This window comes from Alligator sinensis, unplaced genomic scaffold (assembly GCF_000455745.1).
Source record: "Alligator sinensis unplaced genomic scaffold, ASM45574v1 scaffold1874_1, whole genome shotgun sequence".
NCBI classification, from domain to species: Eukaryota; Metazoa; Chordata; order Crocodylia; family Alligatoridae; genus Alligator; species Alligator sinensis.
In genome coordinates, this window is record NW_005843441.1 from 101,919 (window position 1) to 122,071 (window position 20,153).

At 63.2% G+C, this 20,153-nt stretch overlaps 1 protein-coding gene across 2 annotated transcripts in view; it reads left to right on the forward strand.

Annotated features, from left to right (window-relative positions):
• CAD (carbamoyl-phosphate synthetase 2, aspartate transcarbamylase, and dihydroorotase) overlaps nucleotides 1-20,069 on the forward strand; it is a 20,828-nt gene extending 759 nt beyond the window's left edge. The window contains exons 2-43 of one of the 2 annotated variants that reach the window (XM_025195237.1): nucleotides 758-900; nucleotides 1,189-1,330; nucleotides 1,669-1,840; nucleotides 2,225-2,410; nucleotides 4,039-4,151; nucleotides 4,535-4,677; nucleotides 4,947-5,078; nucleotides 5,182-5,415; nucleotides 5,728-5,949; nucleotides 6,079-6,267; nucleotides 6,576-6,700; nucleotides 7,882-8,015; nucleotides 8,210-8,322; nucleotides 8,410-8,657; nucleotides 9,521-9,767; nucleotides 9,899-9,997; nucleotides 10,176-10,400; nucleotides 10,718-10,900; nucleotides 11,235-11,453; nucleotides 11,576-11,743; nucleotides 11,940-12,122; nucleotides 12,209-12,313; nucleotides 12,649-12,885; nucleotides 13,072-13,153; nucleotides 13,472-13,638; nucleotides 13,881-14,045; nucleotides 14,275-14,406; nucleotides 14,677-14,878; nucleotides 15,176-15,366; nucleotides 15,554-15,694; nucleotides 15,810-15,905; nucleotides 16,089-16,230; nucleotides 16,482-16,523; nucleotides 17,340-17,384; nucleotides 17,799-17,950; nucleotides 18,145-18,219; nucleotides 18,325-18,537; nucleotides 18,917-19,042; nucleotides 19,169-19,324; nucleotides 19,405-19,506; nucleotides 19,647-19,741; nucleotides 19,821-20,069. In XM_025195237.1, the coding sequence (XP_025051022.1) occupies nucleotides 1,228-1,330; nucleotides 1,669-1,840; nucleotides 2,225-2,410; nucleotides 4,039-4,151; nucleotides 4,535-4,677; nucleotides 4,947-5,078; nucleotides 5,182-5,415; nucleotides 5,728-5,949; nucleotides 6,079-6,267; nucleotides 6,576-6,700; nucleotides 7,882-8,015; nucleotides 8,210-8,322; nucleotides 8,410-8,657; nucleotides 9,521-9,767; nucleotides 9,899-9,997; nucleotides 10,176-10,400; nucleotides 10,718-10,900; nucleotides 11,235-11,453; nucleotides 11,576-11,743; nucleotides 11,940-12,122; nucleotides 12,209-12,313; nucleotides 12,649-12,885; nucleotides 13,072-13,153; nucleotides 13,472-13,638; nucleotides 13,881-14,045; nucleotides 14,275-14,406; nucleotides 14,677-14,878; nucleotides 15,176-15,366; nucleotides 15,554-15,694; nucleotides 15,810-15,905; nucleotides 16,089-16,230; nucleotides 16,482-16,523; nucleotides 17,340-17,384; nucleotides 17,799-17,950; nucleotides 18,145-18,219; nucleotides 18,325-18,537; nucleotides 18,917-19,042; nucleotides 19,169-19,324; nucleotides 19,405-19,506; nucleotides 19,647-19,741; nucleotides 19,821-19,923 (6,207 nt within the window). In that variant the 5' untranslated portion in view covers nucleotides 758-900; nucleotides 1,189-1,227 and the 3' untranslated portion in view covers nucleotides 19,924-20,069. The remainder of the gene's footprint in view (nucleotides 1-757; nucleotides 901-1,188; nucleotides 1,331-1,668; nucleotides 1,841-2,224; nucleotides 2,411-4,038; nucleotides 4,152-4,534; nucleotides 4,678-4,946; nucleotides 5,079-5,181; nucleotides 5,416-5,727; nucleotides 5,950-6,078; nucleotides 6,268-6,575; nucleotides 6,701-7,881; nucleotides 8,016-8,209; nucleotides 8,323-8,409; nucleotides 8,658-9,520; nucleotides 9,768-9,898; nucleotides 9,998-10,175; nucleotides 10,401-10,717; nucleotides 10,901-11,234; nucleotides 11,454-11,575; nucleotides 11,744-11,939; nucleotides 12,123-12,208; nucleotides 12,314-12,648; nucleotides 12,886-13,071; nucleotides 13,154-13,471; nucleotides 13,639-13,880; nucleotides 14,046-14,274; nucleotides 14,407-14,676; nucleotides 14,879-15,175; nucleotides 15,367-15,553; nucleotides 15,695-15,809; nucleotides 15,906-16,088; nucleotides 16,231-16,481; nucleotides 16,524-17,339; nucleotides 17,385-17,798; nucleotides 17,951-18,144; nucleotides 18,220-18,324; nucleotides 18,538-18,916; nucleotides 19,043-19,168; nucleotides 19,325-19,404; nucleotides 19,507-19,646; nucleotides 19,742-19,820) is intronic. The other variant, XM_025195238.1, reaches the window with a different exon arrangement.
• The last annotated feature ends 84 nt before the right edge of the window (nucleotides 20,070-20,153 follow it).

Genomic DNA, 20,153 nt, shown 5'->3' on the forward strand with positions numbered 1-20,153 from the left:
GGTGCCCTGTCGGCCCCCCCCTCACATGGATCCAGCTCTGTCCTGACTGGTCCTGCAGGGCAGCTGGCCTAACCCCTCTCCACCCTGCTCTAGGTCCTCTGCTCAAGTCTGGCCTTGGGGGTGTTCCTGGCCATATGTCCCCCTTGCCCATGTGCCAGCCCCGTCCTTCAGCTTAGCTGGCTCTCCCTACAGTAAATGCATGCTCCTTGGCTGTGATGTCCCTGGCCTGGGCCTGACGGGTTTCCTAGCCCCTCACTGGCGTGTCCTGGGTCACGCCTGCCCTCTTCGTGCTGGTGGCATGTTACACACTGGTGCACCCAGGGATGCCACCACCAGCACCTCTGCCCTCTCCAAGGGCCTCTTTTTTTCCTCCTGCCTTGGCTGATTCTAGGCAGTAGGAAAGCCTGAGCATGCCCCTCCAGGGTGCCAGGGTCCCTTCCTGGGCCCCATATGGGAGAGGGCCAGGCCCCAGTGTCTGCTGCACCCTGAGAATGGGGCACGCACAGTTCTGCAGCCTTGTGCCCCAGGGCGGCTCCCTGCTCCCCCAGGCCCTGCTCCCCACCCTGCTCACCCCACCTCTGCACACAGTGGTTCGAGTCCAGCAGGATCCATGTCGCAGCACTCATCGTGGGCGAGTGCTCCCAGGTTTGCAGCCACTGGAGCGTCCCTGGCCTGGAAGGTGGGCCTGGGCAGGGGGTGGGGTGGGGTGGGGTGGGGGCCTACAGGGAGCTCTGGTGCTAATGCCCATCGCTCCCAGGGGTGGACACCCGTGCGCTGACAAAGCGAATCCGGGAGAAGGGGACGCTGCTGGGGAAGCTGGTGCCAGATGGGACCCCCGAGAAGAGCGTGCCCTTCGAGGATCCCAACACGCGGCACCTGGTGCATGAGGTCTCCCTGAAGGTATGGCCAGGCCCTCTGCCCCTTGGAGGGGGTGGGGGCCAAGGGGAGGACAGGACAGTGCTGAGCACATGGGTGATGGAAGCGTCCTGGACACTAGGTTGTTTCCCCACTCCCCTCCAGCCCTGCTGGTCTTGGGGGGTCTCTGCCTGTGCCCTTCCTCCCCGCTGGCTCAGGAAGTGCTGTCAGCTTCAGGCTGGGGCCCATGCTCCTGTTGTCCTGGGTCAGCAGGGGCTTGCACCTGGCCTGATGGCCATGTGGCTGCTGCACTCTGACCCTCGAACCCCACAGGAGCCCCGAGTGTTCAACCCCAGCGGCTCGGTCCAGATCATGGCTGTGGACTGCGGCCTGAAGTACAACCAGGTGCGATGCCTGTGCCAGCGTGGCGCAGCCGTGACTGTGGTGCCCTGGGACCACCCCCTGGACAGTGCAGGTGCGTGCGGGCCCCATCCGACTGGGGTCAGGGGCGGTCAGTGGTAAGGCTGAGTGTGTGGGTATGAGGGCCAGGGGCCAAGGTGCCAAGGGTGGAGCCAGCTGCATGTGCACAAGAGCAGGAGGCCTGGAGCTTGCCAGGGTGGGTTGAGGGACAGGAGGCACCTGGGGCTTGGAGCCCTGGTACAGTCACCCCAAATGGCGCTAGACCCAGTGACAAACCCTCTCAGCCATCAGTGCTGGGAGAGGGGGAAGGGGAGTTGGGGGTGTGCTGGGCAGAGCAGGGGCAGTGTCTGCTCCGACCATCCCTGTCCCTTAATCCTAACCCTTGCCCCACAGAGTTTGATGGGCTGTTCATTAGCAATGGCCCAGGAGACCCACAGCGCTGCCAGGAGACTATCGCTGGCCTGCGCCACGTGCTGGCTGCACCCCAGCCCAAGCCTGTCTTTGGCATCTGCCTGGGGCACCAGCTTCTCTCGCTGGCCATTGGCGCCAAGACCTACAAGATGAAGTGAGTGTGGGGGAAGGGAGGCCCCAGCCACAGGGCCAGTTGGGCTGGGCTCCCAGCTCCTGGCACAGAGCTGTGGGGGGCTGGGGGCTCAGGGCTTTGCCCCAGCTGGGTCTGTGCCCATGGGAGTGGCCCTGAGCGCTGGCATGGAGCCCCCCCTCCCATGTCCCCTACAACCCCTCAGCCCAGTCCATGGGGTTTCCCGGGTCTCTCATGGGCCCAGAGAGGGGAAATTTCCTTCCTGCACCCCTAATTAGCTGCCTGCCTCTCATGCCCACTGGTGCTGCAGGAAGGCCCCTGCCTGGGGTGGGGATGGCCAATGTGCCCCCACCCTCCTTGGCAGGGCAGGTCAGACACATCTTGCAGAGCTCATGCTGTGTCCCACAGGTATGGGAACCGTGGGCACAACCAGCCGTGCATCCACGAGGACTCAAAGCGCTGCTTCATCACCTCGCAAAACCACGGCTTCGCAGTGGAGCCAGGCAGCCTGCCTGCTGGTTGGGCCCCGCTCTTCACTAACGCCAACGACCGCTCCAATGAGGGCATCGTGCACAACACCAAGCCCTTCTTCAGGTGGGGAGACTGAGGGGGTGGGAATGGGCTGAGGGGTGGCTGCCACCCTGGCACTCCAGGCGGGGTCGGGCAGTGCTGGGGCTGTGCAAGGCTTCAGATCCGGAGAAGCTTCGGACGCTTTGGGGTCCGAAGCAGCACCTCTGGGTGGAAGTGCTGGCCTCGTTAGGCTTCCAGAAGCGGTTCGGAGCTGCCTCAGAGATCTAGCCATAGGGTATAATGGGGAAACAATAACATATCTATAACTTTGTTGTTTTTTGTCCGATTCGGATGAAATTTTCAGGGGTGGTAGACTCTGCAGAGAGGATGAAGTCTGCCAAGTTTCAAGAAGATAGGTCTAGGGGTTTGGGGGAACAGCACCCCAAATTCTTGAAAGCAAAACTCATGTCACGTCTAGGCATTACCACATAGCGGGGTGAAAACTGCAGGGGTGGTAGCTCTTACTGAGGCCACAAAAACCTGCCAAGTTTCAAGAAGATCAGTGTAGGGGTTTGGGGGGAACTGCCCCTCAAGCTGCGGACAAGCAAAACTCGTGCCATGGGTGCTTGTGGGACTGACTGTCTCTGGCTTGGGGCGAGGAGGGGAGACACTGCTGCAGGCCTGGCTGCTGAGCTGCTGTGTTACCAGTTACCAATCAATCAATCATGATTCACTCAGGGACCAGGGACTCGGGGACCAGCTCAATACACAGGACCTAGCTAGTACATAATGACTTAAGGAGCATTAATTAGCACCTACAAAACCAGGCTAAGGAGAAGAAAGAATCAATACAATCAACTGCCCCAAGATGAAGACAGTCTTGGCACGAGTTTTGCTTGTCAGCAGCTAGGGGTGCAGGGCCCCAGAACCCCCCTGCACCCATCTCCTCGACAGCTGGCAGGTGTTGTGGCCTCAGCAGGAGCCACCATCCCTGCAGCTGTCACCCCGCTGTGCCTGAACACATGCAGTGTTACCCATGGCACCAGTTTTGCTTGTCCGCAGCTTGAGGTGTAGTTTCCCCCAAACCCTTGTACCTATCTCCTTGAAACTTGGCAGGCTTTGTGGCCTCAGTAAGAGCTACCAGCCCTGCAGTTTTGACCCCCCTGTGTTGTAACATACAGCCATGACATGAGTTTGGCTTTCAAGAATTTGGGGTACAGTTCCCCCAAACCCCTACACCAATCTTCTTGAAACTTGGCAGGTTTCATGCTCTCAGCAGTGGCTACCATCCCTGCGAGTTTCATTCAAATCAAACAAAACACCCCAAAGTTATAGATATTTCATTGATTCCCCATTTATACCCTATGGCTGCATCTCCGAGGTGGCTTCGGGGCCAGATCGAGGCGGAAACCCGGTCCAGAGCTCTGGATCGGATCGCGGCCATCTGAAGCAGCCGGATCCAAAGCCGGATCGGATCGCTGCCAACTCGCACAGGCCTAGTCATCATGGTGATGGGGTTGGCCTGATCCAGGCACCACAGTGCTGTGGGAGACTGGCGTGGGCCTGCGGTGGTAGGGGAGGTTGAGCTGGGGTAGGGGTTGTCTAACTGGCCCAGTGCTGTCCTGGAAATAGGGTTGGCCTGGCACAGGTACCGCTGTGGGCAGGCTGGGCGGGGGGGTGCGTGTCTGAGCCAGCTGCTTCTCCCGTGACAGCGTTCAGTTCCACCCCGAGCACCGGGCAGGCCCCAGTGACCTTGAGGGCCTCTTTGACATCTTCCTGGACACAGTGCGAGACTTGCGTGCTGGGAGCCCAAGCCCCAAGACAGGTGGGATCCTGGGCCAGGAGGAGGTTGGGAGTGGTCTGGGAAGCTGTGGGTGCAGCTGTGGCCTGTTGGAGCCCCTCATCACTGGGCGCTTGGTGCAGGGCCTGGCACATGGGCCTTGCCCTGGAAGGAGACGTCTCTGGGCTGGTGCTGTGGCACCATCTGTGTGGCCTGGGGAGGGCCCTGTCGCAAGCAAAGGGACCTGGGCATGCCCTGGGCTGCGCTGCTGCCTCTGGGGGGGGTCTCATGATGCTGGGCACCCTCTCTGAGCTCTTTTGGGCACGGCGGCCATTGAGCTCGGGGTACTGCCTGGAGCTGCAGGGGTATCCCAGTGGGGTGAAGGCCCTGCTGTGGGTAATGGGTACTGGGCTACACTCTCTGTGCAGTGCGGGAACGTCTGCGGCAGTGGCTGACGTACAGCGAGCCCCCGGCAGGTGGCGACTCAGCCCGGCCACGCAAAGTGTTAATCCTAGGCTCGGGGGGTCTCTCCATTGGCCAGGCTGGGGAGTTCGACTACTCTGGCTCACAGGTGAGCCCTACAGCTCGGGGAAGGAGGTGTTGGGAGGACACAGAGTGTTCAGTGCCCTGCAGGGAGAGGAGGTGGAGTCGTCACGCGAAGGGAAAATGTTGTGGGGACATGGGGTAACACGGCAGCAGGACACAGCTGGGGGCTCTGTGATGGTGGGGATGGGGGTCCCTGTGATAGCAGGGGTGCAGGGATGTGGGAGGGTTGGTGTGATGGCAGGGGGGTGCAGAAAAATGCTCGGCTGTCATCAGGCCCCCCTGACTCTCTGACAGGCCATCAAAGCCCTGAAGGAAGAAAACATCCAGACAGTGCTGATCAACCCCAACATCGCTACGGTGCAGACCTCCAAGGGCCTAGCCGACAAGGTCTACTTCCTGCCCATCACCCCAGACTACGTCACCCAGGTGAGTCCCATGGGCAGCACTGGGCCTGGGGCAGGGGGAAGTAGGGAGGGGGCAGGGGTCCTGCCAGCAGAAAGCCCCCGCCTCACTGCCACTGTGGTGCCAGGTGATCAAGAATGAGCGGCCAGACGGGATCCTGCTTACCTTCGGGGGCCAGACAGCGCTGAACTGCGGGGTGGAGCTTACCAAGGGCGGCGTGCTAGAGCGGTACTGTGTGCGGGTGCTAGGCACACCCATGGCCTCCATTGAGATGACTGAGGACCGCAAGGTCTTTGTGGAGAAGATGGAGGAGATCAATGAGCACGTGGCACCCAGTGAGGCTGCATTCTCCCTGGAGCAGGTGCGGGGAAGAGCAGGAGGTTGTTGGGGCTCAGTGTCCTGATGTCTTTGGCCAGGGCCCTGGGGGTTGTGCACTGGTTGCTGGCATCCCATGCTGGGCTGGGGGCTTCCAGCATAGGTCTCGGATCCTGCATTCCCTGCGCTGGGGCATTGGCACCAGGTCCATCCTGCTGGTTGCATGAGGGGAATCTGCCTGGGCCCTTAAAACCAGTGGCCTTACAGTGCCCCCTGTGCTCATAGCGCTGTCTCCCCCTGCCTCCCCTACCTCTACCCCTACCCCACCACCTGCACTGACTCTCCCCTTGTCCCACAGGCCCAGGCGGCAGCTGAGCGGCTGGGCTACCCTGTGCTGGTGCGCTCAGCCTACGCGCTGGGGGGCCTGGGCTCTGGCTTCGCCAGCAACAGGGAGGAGCTGACAGCATTGGTGAGCCAGGCCTTCGCCCACACGTCCCAGGTGCTGGTGGACAAGTCCCTGCAGGGTTGGAAGGAGATCGAGTACGAGGTCGTGCGCGATGCCTACAACAACTGTGTCACTGTAAGTCAGGGCCGGGGCCAGGAGTGGAAGAGGAACCTCCCTCTGCTCATGGGCTTGGTGGGAGCTGAGTGCAGGAGGACAGGGCCCCACCACACAGTGACAGCCCCTGGTCTTCACTCCTCCCCACAGGTCTGCAACATGGAGAACTTGGACCCGCTGGGCATCCACACGGGCGAGTCGATTGTGGTGGCACCCAGCCAGACGCTGAACGACCGGGAGTACAACATGCTGCGGCACACGGCCATCAAGGTGGTGCAGCACCTGGGCATTGTGGGCGAGTGCAACATCCAGTATGCGCTGAACCCCGAGTCTGAGCAGGTGAGGGCTGGTGGTTCAGTGTCCCTTACCCTGTGGTGCCCTGCAGCCACAGCATGCTGTGCTCCAAGTGGCAGTCTGTGGTACAGGAACGTGTCCTGGTGCCATCCCATGCCTCCCAAGTGCCCTGCACCCCCCAGTAGTAGCCTGCTTGTGGACCAGGGAGAGGGGGCAGATCTCCACCCCTGGGCCCCCTTGGAGTTGGGCACTGCATGCCCTGCGCTTTGCTGTGAGGGGGCCCTGTGGAGCGGGGTTGGGGGTATTGCTTCAACTGCAGTGCAGTCCTTATGCTGACCCTGCTGCCCCCTCAGTACTACATCATCGAGGTGAACGCCCGGCTCTCCCGCAGCTCAGCCCTGGCCAGCAAGGCAACTGGCTACCCCCTGGCCTACGTGGCAGCCAAGCTGGCGCTGGGCATCCCCCTGCCTGTCCTCAGGTAACAGCCTTGTGTGCAGGGGTGGGGGTGCTGGGCCTGCTTGGCACTGCAGCAGGCCTCGAGGGTCAGGGGGTCAAAGATGGGGGAGTCCTGTTTGTCAGGAAGAGGGGGCGATGGGTGGGTTCTGCCTGCTGCCCCCAGACTGCAGGGCAGAGTAGAGGTGTCTGGCGTGTCCCAGGCTTCTGGGCTTTGCTGCTTGCTGCATGGAGCTGAGAAGGAATTGTTTCCCCTCTTGCTGCTCTGCATCAGGGGGTTTTATCACCTCCCCCAAAGGCGCTGGGTGCTGGCTGCATCCCAGGCTGGGGATGAGGACGGGGCTGTGCCAATGCTCCTGGCACCAACCCTGCAGGGTCCTGGCTAGAGGATCTTACCCCCAGCTCGGGATCAGACCAATGTTGCATTGGGGGCAGGAAGGGATTTCCCCCCTGGTCAGATCAGTATGGACTGGGGAGGATTTGCCTTCTTCTGTGGTGGGGGCATGGCCCGGCCTGGGATCTCTGTGCATTTATGCCCTTGGCAACAGCAGGGTACCACAAGCCCTTGTCCCCCAGCTGCACCTGGGGTAGGGCCAGGGGCTCTCAGTGTCTTGTTGGGCCACCTGGTTGTGTGACAAAATTGACTTGTGTGACATCAGCAACAGGTCAGGTAAGGACGTGTCTGGGATGGTTTGGATGAGGCTGATCCTGTTTAGAGTAGGGGCTGAGTTAGCTGTGACCTCCAGAGAGCCCTGCCAGCCCGACTGCTTCCACTCCATGGCTCCTGGGCTCTGGGGCCTGGCGTTACCCCTGGCACAGCCTGGAGGGAAGGTGGGGTGTGGATGGGAAGGGTCCGATGCCTGGGCCCCCATGGCAGTTTTGGCAGCATCCTGGGAGTGCTGGACCCAGGGAGGGAGAACACCTGGTGGTTGGAGGGTTCAGCCCCTCAGACCCTGGTGCCCTAATCCCCCAGCTTTGGCCAGCCTGGCTTCCAGAGTCCTCTGCACTGCAGCACGCTCTGCTCCCCAACCTCTCCCTGAGCAGAGCAGCCTGATGGGCTCCCAGCCTCCCCTGGGAGATGCTTCCTGCCTCCCTCCTTCCCCTGCCCAGTCCCACCTCCATAGCCCCCCTCTGCAGGCTCAGCCCCCACACCCCCATCCCCACAGCTGAGCCCAGGGCTGGGTGCTGATGCCCCAGTTCTGGCAGGAACTCAGTCACCAACTCCACCACGGCCAACTTCGAGCCTAGCCTGGACTACTGTGTGGTGAAGATCCCACGCTGGGACCTCAGCAAGTTCCTGCGTGTCAGCACCAAGATTGGCAGCTCCATGAAGAGTGTCGGTGAGCAACCCCTTAGCCCAGCCCCATCTTCCCACGACACCCAGGCTCCTGCATGGTCTGGTGCCCTCCCCCCTCTGCTGCCCTGTGGTTCTGCCCAGCATACCCCGCCACTCCTCCCCGCTGGCTGCACCAGGGTCACATGTGGCCCTGCCCCCACCCCCAGTGTCTGCTGACGCCACTGCTCCCCCGTGCAGGAGAGGTCATGGCCATCGGGCGCAACTTCGAGGAGGCCTTCCAGAAGGCACTGCGCATGGTGGACGAGAACTGCGTGGGCTTCGACCACACTGTAAAGCCGGCCTCAGACGTGGTGAGTGCAAACCATGGGGGGCAGGCACCTGGGACTGCCTGGCGGATCCTGCCAGGGCCCAGGTCACCCCCTCCATCCTCCCAACAGGAGCTGGCGACACCAACAGACAAGCGGATCTTCGTGCTGGCAGCCGCTCTGCGTGCCGGCTACAGCATTGAGCGCCTGTATGAGCTGACACGCATTGACCGCTGGTTCCTGCACAAGATGAAGAACATCACAGACCATGCGCTGCTGCTGGAGTCCTACCGCCAGGGCAGCCCCATGCCACCTTCCGTGCTGCAGAAGGCCAAACAGCTGGGCTTCTCCGACAAGCAGGTGGCCCTTGCTGTGCTCAGGTGATCTGGCAGTTTGAGGCCACGGCAGGCCTGTATCCACCTAGGGCTCTGGGGGCAGCAGGCAGGTGTTAGAGAACATGGTAAAATAGACAGGTGGAGCTGTAGCCCTGTTGCTATTTGCTGGTATTCATTGGTATTCCCTGTTGGTGGGTGGATTTGGAGATGATTGGCAATCTTTTCTGCCTCTGAAGTTCTCTCCCTCCTCTGAGGTTACCTGCGGTGAGGGGTAGGCCCCCATGCGCTCGGGATACGAGTGCCTGGTTAGTCCTTCACTTGCCACATTGCAGGTGCTGGACCATGGGGCTGGTCCTGGCCTGTGGCAGCACCTCTCCCATGAGCCAGCAGAGCTTGATGTGTAACAGGCACTAGAAAGTTCATGGCTTGGCCAAAGGTTGTTCCCAGACTGGGGTCACCTGAGCTGTGGGCCTGGACCAGAGGCTGTGAGCCCTGTTCCTGCAGAAGGGCCCCATCCCCCCGTGACCAGAGATGCACAACCCCTAGTGCAGCCCTGGCCAAGAGAGTGGAGGAGGTTCCCGAGGAGGCTATGTGCATGGCTGTCAGGCCCATGGAACATGCTGCCGCTACAAGCAGCAGGACGTCTGGGACGTGCGTTCCTTGGTGACTGAGGGTGGTTTTGTCCCTGGGCGTCATGCCCCCTTGGTGGAACAACACCGGGCATCTTGACGAAATGGACTCCCTGTTTCCTGCAGCTGGTTTTTCTCTGACACCCTGTGAAGTGGGGGACAGGCGGGCAGGGGGTGGAGCAGGCAGCTCCCTGCAGCCCAGCGATGGCCAGGTGCCCTGGGGCTGTACAGGCAGGCCCTGCCCTAGGCTCAGCCCTCCCCATCTCTCTCTCTCCCCAGCACAGAGCTGGCCGTGCGGAAGATGCGGCAGGACCTGAAGATCCTGCCAGTGGTGAAGCAGATCGACACAGTGGCGGCTGAGTGGCCGGCACAGACCAACTACTTGTACCTGACCTACAATGGCCGTGAGCATGACCTGTCCTTCCGTGAGCCCCATGTCATGGTCATCGGCTCCGGTGTCTATCGCATCGGCAGCAGTGTTGAGTTTGACTGGTGCGCTGTCGGCTGCATCCAGGAGCTGCGCAAGGTCTGTGCCCAGGGGTTCAGGCCAGGAGGGCTCTGGGATCCTGGCCTGGACCCTGCTGCAACACCCCCCCCCCCCCCCCCCCCCCCCCCAATCACTGTCAGAGACAGGCTAGATCAGAATGTCTCCTGCAGATGGGCTTCAAAACTATCATGGTGAACTACAACCCCGAGACAGTGAGCACTGACTACGACATGTGTGACCGGCTCTACTTCGATGAGATGTCCTTTGAGGTGAGGGCAGGTGGCTGCGGGGGAGAGGAGCCTGGGGCATTGATCCAGGGGGGGCTGTCAGAAGTTGGTGGAGAGAGCATGGGTTGCTATGTGGGACCTATGGTGCCCGGGCCTGGTCCTGCCCTGCTAGCTGATGCCCATCCCCAAGTGCATGCCCTACTCTGCTCCTGCCCCACAGGTAGTGATGGACATCTATGAGCTGGAGAGCCCCGAAGGTGTAATCCTGTCCATGGGGGGGCAGCTGCCCAACAACATCGCCATGGCGCTGCATCGGCAGCAGTGCCGCATCCTGGGCACCTCTCCTGAGGCCATTGACTCTGCCGAGAACCGCTTCAAGTTCTCCCGCCTGCTAGACACCATTGGCATCAGCCAGCCCCTGTGGAAGGAGCTGTCCGACATGGAGGTAAGAGCGGGTTGGGGCTGGCAGGGCTGGGGTGGGGCAGCCCGGGCATCTGCTGGTTTAGGTGGGGGGCTGGGCAGGTGCGTATGTCCTGGCTGAGTTGGGCTGGGCAGGGGGAAGGGAGACCAGGGAGTGAGCTATCAGGTTTGGGGCTGTGGTTGTTGGGGGAGGGAGGCCAGGGAGTGCCTGGGTCCTGGCTGGGCTGGGCTGGGCAGAGGGGCAGGTGGCAGGGGGAGGGGGAGTGCCATGGGGTTAGGTCTGGGAGGGGGAGGCCAGGGACGGGTGGCTCTGCGCCTGCCTGATGCCAGCCGTGCCTACAGTCAGCCAAGCAGTTCTGCTGCAAGGTGGGGTACCCGTGCGTGGTGCGCCCCTCCTACGTGCTGAGCGGCGCTGCCATGAACGTGGCCTACTCAGACAGCGATCTGGAGAAGTTCCTGTGCAATGCCGTGGCCGTGTCCAAAGAGCAGCCCGTGGTCATCTCCAAGTTCATCCAGGAGGCCAAGGTCAGGGGGCTGTCCTGCCTGCCATGGGCACCTGCTCCTGCTTGCCAAGGAGGGTGGCCTGGGGCATGTGACATCACTGAGAGCCAATTGCAGAGCTTTGCTGCTGCCTCCATGCCACCCATGCATGGCAGCACAGCTCTGATCTCTCACCTGGGCGCATCACGCTCCTGCCCAGTGTTGCAGACCTCTGCCAGCCACCCCAGAGCCTTTCCCATCCCCTCCGCTCTTGGGCTCTGGGAGAGACTGGGGGTGGCTGGGCTGGGTTGAGGGATTTGCTTGGGGGGTTTCTGGTCCAGGCTGCCCCATCCCAGCTGACGGCAGCTCCCACTGGCAGGAGATTGATGTGGACGCTGTGGCCTGTGATGGGGTGGTGGTGGCCATTGCCATCTCAGAGCACGTGGAGAATGCGGGTGTGCACTCGGGCGATGCCACCCTGGTGACACCCCCCCAGGACATAACCCCCAAGACGCTGGAGCGCATCAAAGCCATCGTGCACGCTGTGGGGCAGGAGCTACAGGTCACAGGGCCCTTCAACCTGCAGCTCATCGCCAAGGTACTGAAGGGAGGAGCTGGCCTGGGCAGGGGCTGGGCACAGGGCCCCAGGGACAAGGGAGCAGCCTGCCGTGGTGCAGGGCTCCCCCACTTCCCCAGGCGCCTCACAGCCTCTCCCGGCAGGATGACCAGCTGAAGGTGATTGAGTGCAACGTGCGCGTGTCCCGCTCCTTCCCCTTCGTCTCCAAGACGCTGGGCGTGGACCTAGTGGCCCTGGCCACGCAGGTGATCATGGGCCAGGAGGTGGAGCCTGTGGGGCTGATGACCGGTACTGGTATCGTTGGCGTCAAGGTGAGCCAAGGGAGGGGTCAGTGCTGGTTTTGCCATGGGTCAGAGCAGGGGAAGGGGCCATGTGCTGGTGCTGCCTGGGGCTTGGGTGTGGGAAGGGGCTGTGCACTGCTGCTGCCCTGGGCCAGGGCAGGGGAAGAACTACGTGCTGACTCTGGTGCCTACATGGCCCTGGGCTCACGCTGCACTCCTGGCCCAGGTGCCACAGTTCTCGTTCTCGCGGCTGGCGGGTGCAGACGTCGTGCTGGGCGTGGAGATGACGAGCACGGGCGAGGTGGCCTGCTTTGGGGAGAACCGCTGCGAAGCCTACCTGAAGGCCATGCTCAGCACTGGCTTCCGCATCCCCAAGAAGAACATCCTGCTCACCATTGGCAGCTACAAGGTATGGGGAGGGTGAGGGCGGGGGCTGCCAGGCTCTGGGCAGAGGCAGGGGTGCAGCAGGTTCTGACTCCCTGGCGGCTGTTGCAGAACAAGAGTGAGCTGCTGCCCACGGTGCGCACACTGGAGAGCCTGGGCTACAACCTCTATGCCAGCCTGGGCACCGCCGACTTCTACACTGAGCATGGCATCAAGGTAGCAGGCGCAGGGAAGTGGTAGGGGCAGCAGTTAGCCCCGGGCTGGGCAGGTTGCTGGGTTCCTGGCTACGGCAGAGCTCTCTGCCTGTTTCCTCCCTCTGCCCAAGGCTGTGGGGCCTGCACTTTGAGCTTGCAGCTTCTGGGTATCCTGGCCCTGCCTCTGGAGCACAACCCTCTGGTCCCCGTTGACATTGCCAAGTCCAGGTCTAATATTCATTGGTGTCACTGGTGCAGGAGCAAGGGCGCCTGGATCTCTGTCAGTGTCACTGGTGCAGGGTGGGGGTCCCCATTGCAGGGCCTGGGGCTGGAGCAGGTCTCGCTTCCCTGGGGCAGGTGATGGCTGTGGACTGGCACTTTGAGGAGACCGACGGCAGTGAGACGGGCACCAAGAGCATCCTGGACTACTTGGCAGAGAACCACTTTGAGATGGTCATCAACCTGTCCATGCGCAATTCGGGTGGGCGCCGTCTCTCCTCCTTTGTCACCAAGGGCTACCGCACGCGGCGCCTGGCTGTTGACTACTCCGTACCTCTCATCATCGACATCAAGTGCACCAAGCTCTTTGTGGAGGTAGGGACGGGGGTGGGAGACCACAGCAGGGGAAATGGGGGGCTGGATTCAGTATCCTAGTTGCAGGCCTGGGGGAGTGCCTCTGCTGCAGAGGCACTGGGCCACAGGGGTGGGGCAGGAGAGCAAAAGGGTCTGGTGCTGTCAGTAGGGCCCTGCCATCCCTGACCTGTTCCCTGCCTCCCATAGGCACTGGGCCAGATTGGGGCAGCCCCCCCACTGAAGATCCACGTGGACTGCATGACCTCCCAGAAGCTTATCCGCCTGCCAGGTATGCAAGGGAGGGCTGGGGGGACTGGTTGGGGGGGTGGGGGTGAAGAGGTCACTAGACTGAGGCAGCTGAGGAGCTGGAGTGCAGGGGGCCCCAGGGGTTGCGACTTGGTGCCTGTCCCACCCTGAGGTGCTGTGGCCTCAGGAGCCCTGGGCACTCTGCGGCTGGCTTTCACCAAAGCCCAGGGCTCTGCCTCATGGGGGAGGAGGGGCAGGGCCCTGTATCCTGGGAGGGGACAGCCTGGCAGCCCCTGGGCTGCTGGATGCCAGCACAGGGCTAGGCAGATGGGGCCCAGGCTCTGATGTGCCCTCCCCGCAGGACTGATCGACGTGCACGTGCACCTGCGTGAGCCGGGGGGCACCCACAAGGAGGACTTTGCATCAGGCACAGCAGCTGCACTAGCAGGGGGTGTCACCATGGTGTGCGCCATGCCCAACACCAGCCCTGCTGTCACTGATGCTGCCTCCTTCGCCCTTGTGCAGAAGGTAAGTCCCTGCACCCCTCGTGCTGTGGATAGAGCCCACCCGCGCTGTCACTGCAGGCACCTGCCTGGGGCCCTCCCGCTGCTGCAGGGGCTGGTACTGGGCTGGCAGCCCCACTGCAGCTGACACACCCAGCCCCATGGGCAGCCAGGCCAAAACCATGGGGCCTGGTGGGGCTTGGGGAGGGGGTTCTGACATGGTGCACAGGGCCCCTGGGCTGGTGACCTGACCCTTGTCTCCTGCAGGTGGCTGAGGCGGGTGCGCGCTGCGACTTCGCCCTGTACCTGGGGGCCTCATCGGACAACGCCAGTGCCCTAGGCCCCATGTCTGGCGTGGCTGCCGGGCTCAAGATGTACCTGAACGACACCTTCTCTGACCTCAAGATGGACAACGTCTCGCTCTGGATGGAGGTGGGGGCAGGTGCTGGGCCTGGGGCTAGGGTGTCCTCAGTGTGCCACAGTGTGGCTGAGCTTGGGCACTGCTTTCTGCTCATGCTGGATGCGGGTGGAGGATCCCCACCCGCATTTCAGCCCCTGATGTGGGACCCAAGGACTGTAGCGCACGACACCTATGCTGCCCCCAGCGGCCTCTCTTCCCCCAGCACAGCACAGTTTTCATCCCTGCCCCATTCCCCCCCAGCACTTTGAGCAGTGGCCACGGCACCTGCCCATCGTGGCGCACGCAGAGAAGCAGACGGTGGCCGCAATCCTCATGGTGGCCCAGCTGTACCAGCGCCCCGTGCACATCTGCCACGTGGCCCGCAAGGAGGAGGTGAGGGGGCTGAGAGGGGCTGGGGCTGGGACAGCAGCAGCAGAATCTGTCCCCTGGTGCTGGGGTGTGTCTGTGGCCTGAGGTAACCATGTCCCTTGCCCTGGCTGTCGGCATCAGGGGTGTCTTTCGGTAAGCCCGACTGAGAGTGACTGTGGGGGGCCTAGGGGTGACTGCCCAGGGGCAGATATAAGCCTGGGAGGTGGGATGGGGGCATCTCCCAGGGCAGGGCAGGATGTGGGGTAATGCTCTTGCCGGCTCTGGGGCCCTCAGATCCTGATCATCAAGGCGGCCAAACAGAAGGGCATCCAGGTGACATGCGAGGTGGCACCACACCACCTCTTCCTGTGCCAGGACGACCTGGGGCGCCTCGGGGAGGGGCGTGGGCAGGTGCGGCCCACGCTGGGCACGCACGAAGACTTGGAAGCCTTGTGGGAGAACATGGACGTCATCGACTGCTTCGCCACTGACCACGGTGCGGAACCAGGCGGGTGACTTTGGGGAGCCAGCACCAGATGTAGCCTTGGGGCAGGCAGGGGTGGGCTGTACCCCTCAATAGAGCATTAGGGGGCTGTATCCTCCGGCCCTGGGCTGGTACATGCTGGGTGTGGAGGGGGCCTTGTCCTGAGATGGGGCATGGGCACAGGCAGGCGCCCCTGTCTTGGGGCTCTGCCCTGGGGCTGGGTGCTGCAGGCTGAGGGGGCCGTGGGGAGCACAAGTGGGGCCCAAGCTGGAGCAGGGCCTGGCATGAGCACCATGCTGGTGTCCACAGCCCCGCACACGGTGGAGGAGAAGCTGGGGAAGCAGCCGCCACCAGGTTACCCCGGGCTGGAGACGATGCTGCCGCTGCTGCTAACAGCAGTGTCTGAGGGACGCCTCACCATCGAGGACATTGTCAAGCGCCTGTACGAGAACCCCCGCAAGATCTTCACTCTGCCCGCCCAGGATGACACCTATGTTGAGGTGAGGGTGGCTGGAGCCAGGTCCCTCCATGCTGGGGTTTGCCCTGCCGGTGGCTGGGCCCTGTCTGGGCCCACAAGCCCTCTGCGGTTGGGGCTGTGGCTCTGGGCTGGGGCTGTCAAGGGAGCGGGCGCCATGGAGCATCCCTCCTTGCTCAGTGTGTGCTGACCCAGTGCCACTGTCCCGGCAGGTGGACCTGGAGCACGAGTGGGTCGTCCCCAGCTACATGGCCTTCACCAAGGCCAAGTGGACGCCATTTGAGGGCATGAAGGTGAAGGGGACAGTGCGCAGGGTGGTGTTGCGTGGAGAGGTTGCCTACATCGATGGGCAGGTAAGGCCCTGCCCTCCCCCCACTACCTGCTGGAGCCATCTGACTGGGTAACCAGAGCAGTCAGGGCTGCACAGATGCAACATGGAGCCCCCAACTCCCCCCTCCTTGCCTGCAGGTACTGGTGCCCCCAGGCTATGGCCAGGACGTGAGGAAATGGCCCGCGGGAGCTGTGCCTGTGCCACACACTGCCCCTGCTAAGGAGATCCTGAAGGTGTGTGAGGGCAAGGGAGTTTGGGCCTGGGGAGGGGCTGGGCTTGGACCAGGAGAGAGCTGTTGAGGGTGGGGGGCAGCTAATGCCCCAGTGGGTGGGGAGGGGCAGGCAGGCTGCTCTGCTCAGGCTGGGGGGGCATTGGAGGGTGTGCTCCTGCTCACCTGTGACCCTCTGTCCCCACAGACGCCAGAGCGGCCCCGGCACACGGTGCAGAGCGAGGTCCTGCGCAGCCGCGCTTCCAGCCCCCGCCGTGCGGGGCCCATGGGTGATGGGCGCTTCCACCCGCCGCCCCGCATCCACCGTGCCTCGGACCCTGGCCTGCCAGGTGAGGCACCAGGGGGTCCCGGTGTCCTGCTGAGGGAGTGTCCAGCTTGGCAGCGACACATTGAGCAGCCCCAAGCTGGGCCCCTACCCCATGGGGCCCAGTCATGGGCTGGGAGCCAAAGCTGTGGGGTCCCCCTGGCTCCGAGGTGGAGGGGCCGGGAGTGCCTGCCCTGCCTCCTGCCATGGGGTGTCCCCATGCACAGGGGACCAGGGCAGCGTGAAGCTGACCCCCTACCCTCTGTGTCCTGCCAGTGTTCTGGAGGCCAGGAGCCCTGTGCCACACGGCCGCCCCAGGTAGTGGTAATGACCGGGGCGGGGACTAACTCATTGTTAATGAGACAGTGTGCTTTGTACTAACGAGACACTAATCAGCAGCTAATGGGTGCGCTCCCCTTCCTCAAGTGCAGCAGCCCAAGCAGAGGCCTGCAGTCAGAGGGGCAAGGGGGCCTGGCAGGCCACAGCACCCTCTCACTGGAGGCTGTCCCATGGCTGCTGCGTGCTGCACCTGAGTCATCTCCATGCAGCACATCCCCCTCCCCAGTGCCTTCACGTGCAGTTCACCTGTGGCATTGGGCCCCAGCACTGTCACTACCAAACTCCCCCCAGGCCCCAGCTGTCATGGCACCATGGGGCAACCTTGCTAGCTGGTTTGATTTGATGCATGAGGTGGAATGTGCAGCAGCCCCAGCCCTCCGTGGGGCTCTGCCACTGGCTCGGGTTGGAGTCCAGGCTGCTGGGTGGACTCTGACGGGGACCGTGGCAGTGTTTGGCATGGGAGGGTGTTGGGAGCCAGGCCAGGACCCATGAGCACCTATGTTCTCCAGAGCTCCCTGCCAACTCCCCAGCACCAGGGCCTCCTTGGCTGCAGAGCTCTCATACCTGAAGCCAGGATGGGAGCCCCATTGCAGTCCCTTGCCTTCCCAGGGCTGGTGCTCTTGCCCCTCCAGCTGCCCCGCTGGCAGAGGGGCCTGCCATGGGCTGGGGCCTGGTGCCACGGCCCTTCCCTGGGTAGCAGGGCCTCAGTGGGGGCAGTGTATCTGCCCAGGATGTGGGGGGGAGCAGGTGCCCATAGCCACATCTCTGTCTCTAACCAAGCTGTCATTTTGCCAGCTGAGGACTCCAGAGAAAAGGCCGTCAAGAAGGCATCTGAGCCAGGTGCGTCCCCCCCATCCTCTGCCACATAGGGAGTCTGGGCAGGAGCTGGTAGGGAGAGGTGGGGAGAGAGGTGGTTTTCAGCTGCCACTTCTTGCTGGGGGCTTGGAGCAGGGCCTGTGGGGCAGTTACCGCTCTCTGCCCTATGGCATTGCAGGCCCTGTCACCAGCAGCATCTGGTCCCAGGGGGCACCAGGGCCGTGCTCTGCGCGGAGCCTTTCCCCTTCTGTCCCTGCTAGCCAGTGGGTGAGGCCTGGGGAACGGCCCCTCCCCACTCCCCCCAAGACCCCGGTGCTGCAGCCCGTCTATGCAGGGTGTAGCAAGGGTAGGGCCAAGATCGTGGGGCTCAGGGCTGAGGCTGTTGGGGACTCTGCAGTGCACTTACGTAGCTGCTTTCCCCCTTCCCTGGTGCTGCAGATCCTGCCGGGGTCCTGGACAGCTGCTACCCACCAGGGCCCGTACCCAGACAGACATCGCCCCAGACTGTGCCCCACCTACCAACCTCCCCGCTGCTGCACCCCCTCGTTGGCCAGCATGTGCTGTCTGTCAAGCAGTTCACCAAGGACCAGGTGTCAACACCGCCTAGGGGCAGGGACAAGAGGGGAACTGTGGGGGCCGGGGTGTGGGGGCAAGGGCGGGCCCCAGAAGGGGGTAGAGGCCCCGTGGGCAGTGTTGGCTCCAGTGCCACCCTGGTGCTGGGCATGTGGCTGCCCTGTGTTGGGGGTGTAGAGCCAGAACCTGGCTGAGCCACGTCTCCTTGCAGATGTCACACCTGTTCAACGTGGCGCACACCTTGCGCATGATGGTGCAGAAGGAGCGCAGCCTGGAGATCCTGAAGGTGAGCGGATGGGAGGGAGACGGGGGCACCAGGCATCTGGGAAGCAGGGGTGAGTGCGGGGCTGAGTGGTGTCGGCCCCACCGTGCTCACAGCCCCTCTCCCCAGGGCAAGGTCATGGCCTCTATGTTCTACGAAGTGAGCACACGGACCAGCAGCTCCTTTGCAGCCGCCATGTCACGTCTGGGGGGTGCAGTGCTGTCCTTCTCCGAAGCCACGTCCTCGGTGCAGAAGGGCGAGTCCCTGGCTGACTCGGTGCAGACCATGAGCTGCTACGCAGACGTGTTGGTGCTGCGTCACCCCCAGCCAGGGGCTGTCGAGGTGAGGGGTCCCCAGAGCTGTGCCCAGGCCCCTCCCCTAGCCCTTGTGGGCCCATAAGGGCAGGGGGGGCATGTTGTGGGGTCAGGCCATCTTGGAGGCTGAAGGAAACGAGCCTATTCTGCCTCCTCATGGGTCCTGCCCTGGTGGCTCCAGCCCTAAGGCTGCTCAGGGTGCAAATGCTCCTCTTCCCCAGACCCTGTCGCAGGCTCCTGCTGCCCTTCTGCCTCTGCGCACCCCGCCCCCTCCCCCCCTGCAGCAGGGTCAACACACCAGACACTGTCAGCCCCAGGCAGCACTCCTGCCAGTGGGGACAGGACCCTGGCTGGAGCAGGGGGTCTGGGCATCCTAGCTCTCAGGCTCATCGCTGCGCTGTTACCAGCTGGCCGCCCGGCACTGCCGGAAGCCCGTGATCAATGCTGGGGACGGGGTTGGAGAGCACCCGACGCAGGCCTTGCTGGATATCTTCACCATCCGTGAGGAGCTGGGTACTGTCAATGGCATGACGGTAAGGCCCACAGCCCTGATCCCTGGCAAGGGGACACAGGGCGCCACTGCATGGTGGGGTGCTTCTGTCCAGCACAGGGGGAGGGTTTGGGGGACAGGGACAGTACTAGCTGCTGCCTCCCCCCAGATCACCATGGTGGGGGACCTGAAACACGGGCGCACGGTGCACTCGCTGGCATGCCTGCTCACCCAGTACCGCATCAATCTGCGCTACGTCACACCACGCAGCCTCCGTATGCCTGACGACATCATCCACTTTGTGGCGTCCAAGGGCATCAAGCAGGTGAGCCAGCCAAATTCCCCCTTCCACCTGGATGCACACACGCACGCGCACACTGACAACTCTCGCCCGCTGGCCTGCAGGAGGAGTTTGACAGCATCGAGGAGGCTCTCCCTGACACAGACGTGCTGTACATGACCCGCATCCAGAAGGAGCGATTTGCCTCCACGCAGGAGTATGAGGTGGTGAGTGCCGCTCCTGACAGCGCACATCTTGGGCCTCCAGCTGGTCCTGTGCAGCTTCCATGGGCTGGGCTCTGTCCCTGCCCCAGGGGCCCATTGCACGTGGGGGGGAGGTGGCCAGCTGACGCCCTCTCTCCCCCCAGTGCTTTGGGCAGTTCGTCCTCACCCCGCACAGCATGACCAGGGCCAAGAAGAAGATGGTGGTGATGCACCCCATGCCCCGTGTCAACGAGATCAGGTGAGGGGGGTTGGGTGCTGGCTGGGTGATGCTGGGCTGCATGCCCCCACCTGCCCTGACGCTCTGTCTTGCCCCGCAGCGTGGAGGTGGACTCAGACCCCCGCGCCGCCTACTTCCGGCAGGCCGAGAACGGCATGTACATCCGCATGGCCCTGCTGGCCACTGTGCTGGGCCGCTACTAGGCCCGGCCCTGCTGCCAGGGACAGAGCCATGGCCCAGCACAGGGACCAGACCGGCTGGACCACGGGGCGAGGACTGGGACCAGGGCGGGGATGGGAGGGACTGGAATGGGGGGGAGGGGCGCTCGGGCCGCAATAAAGCTCCTCCCACCGCAGCCTCGTGTGTCCGTGTGTGGGGGCGGGGGAGGTGCCATGTGCGCGGCACGTGACTACTACGCGGGGGGGGCGGGGGT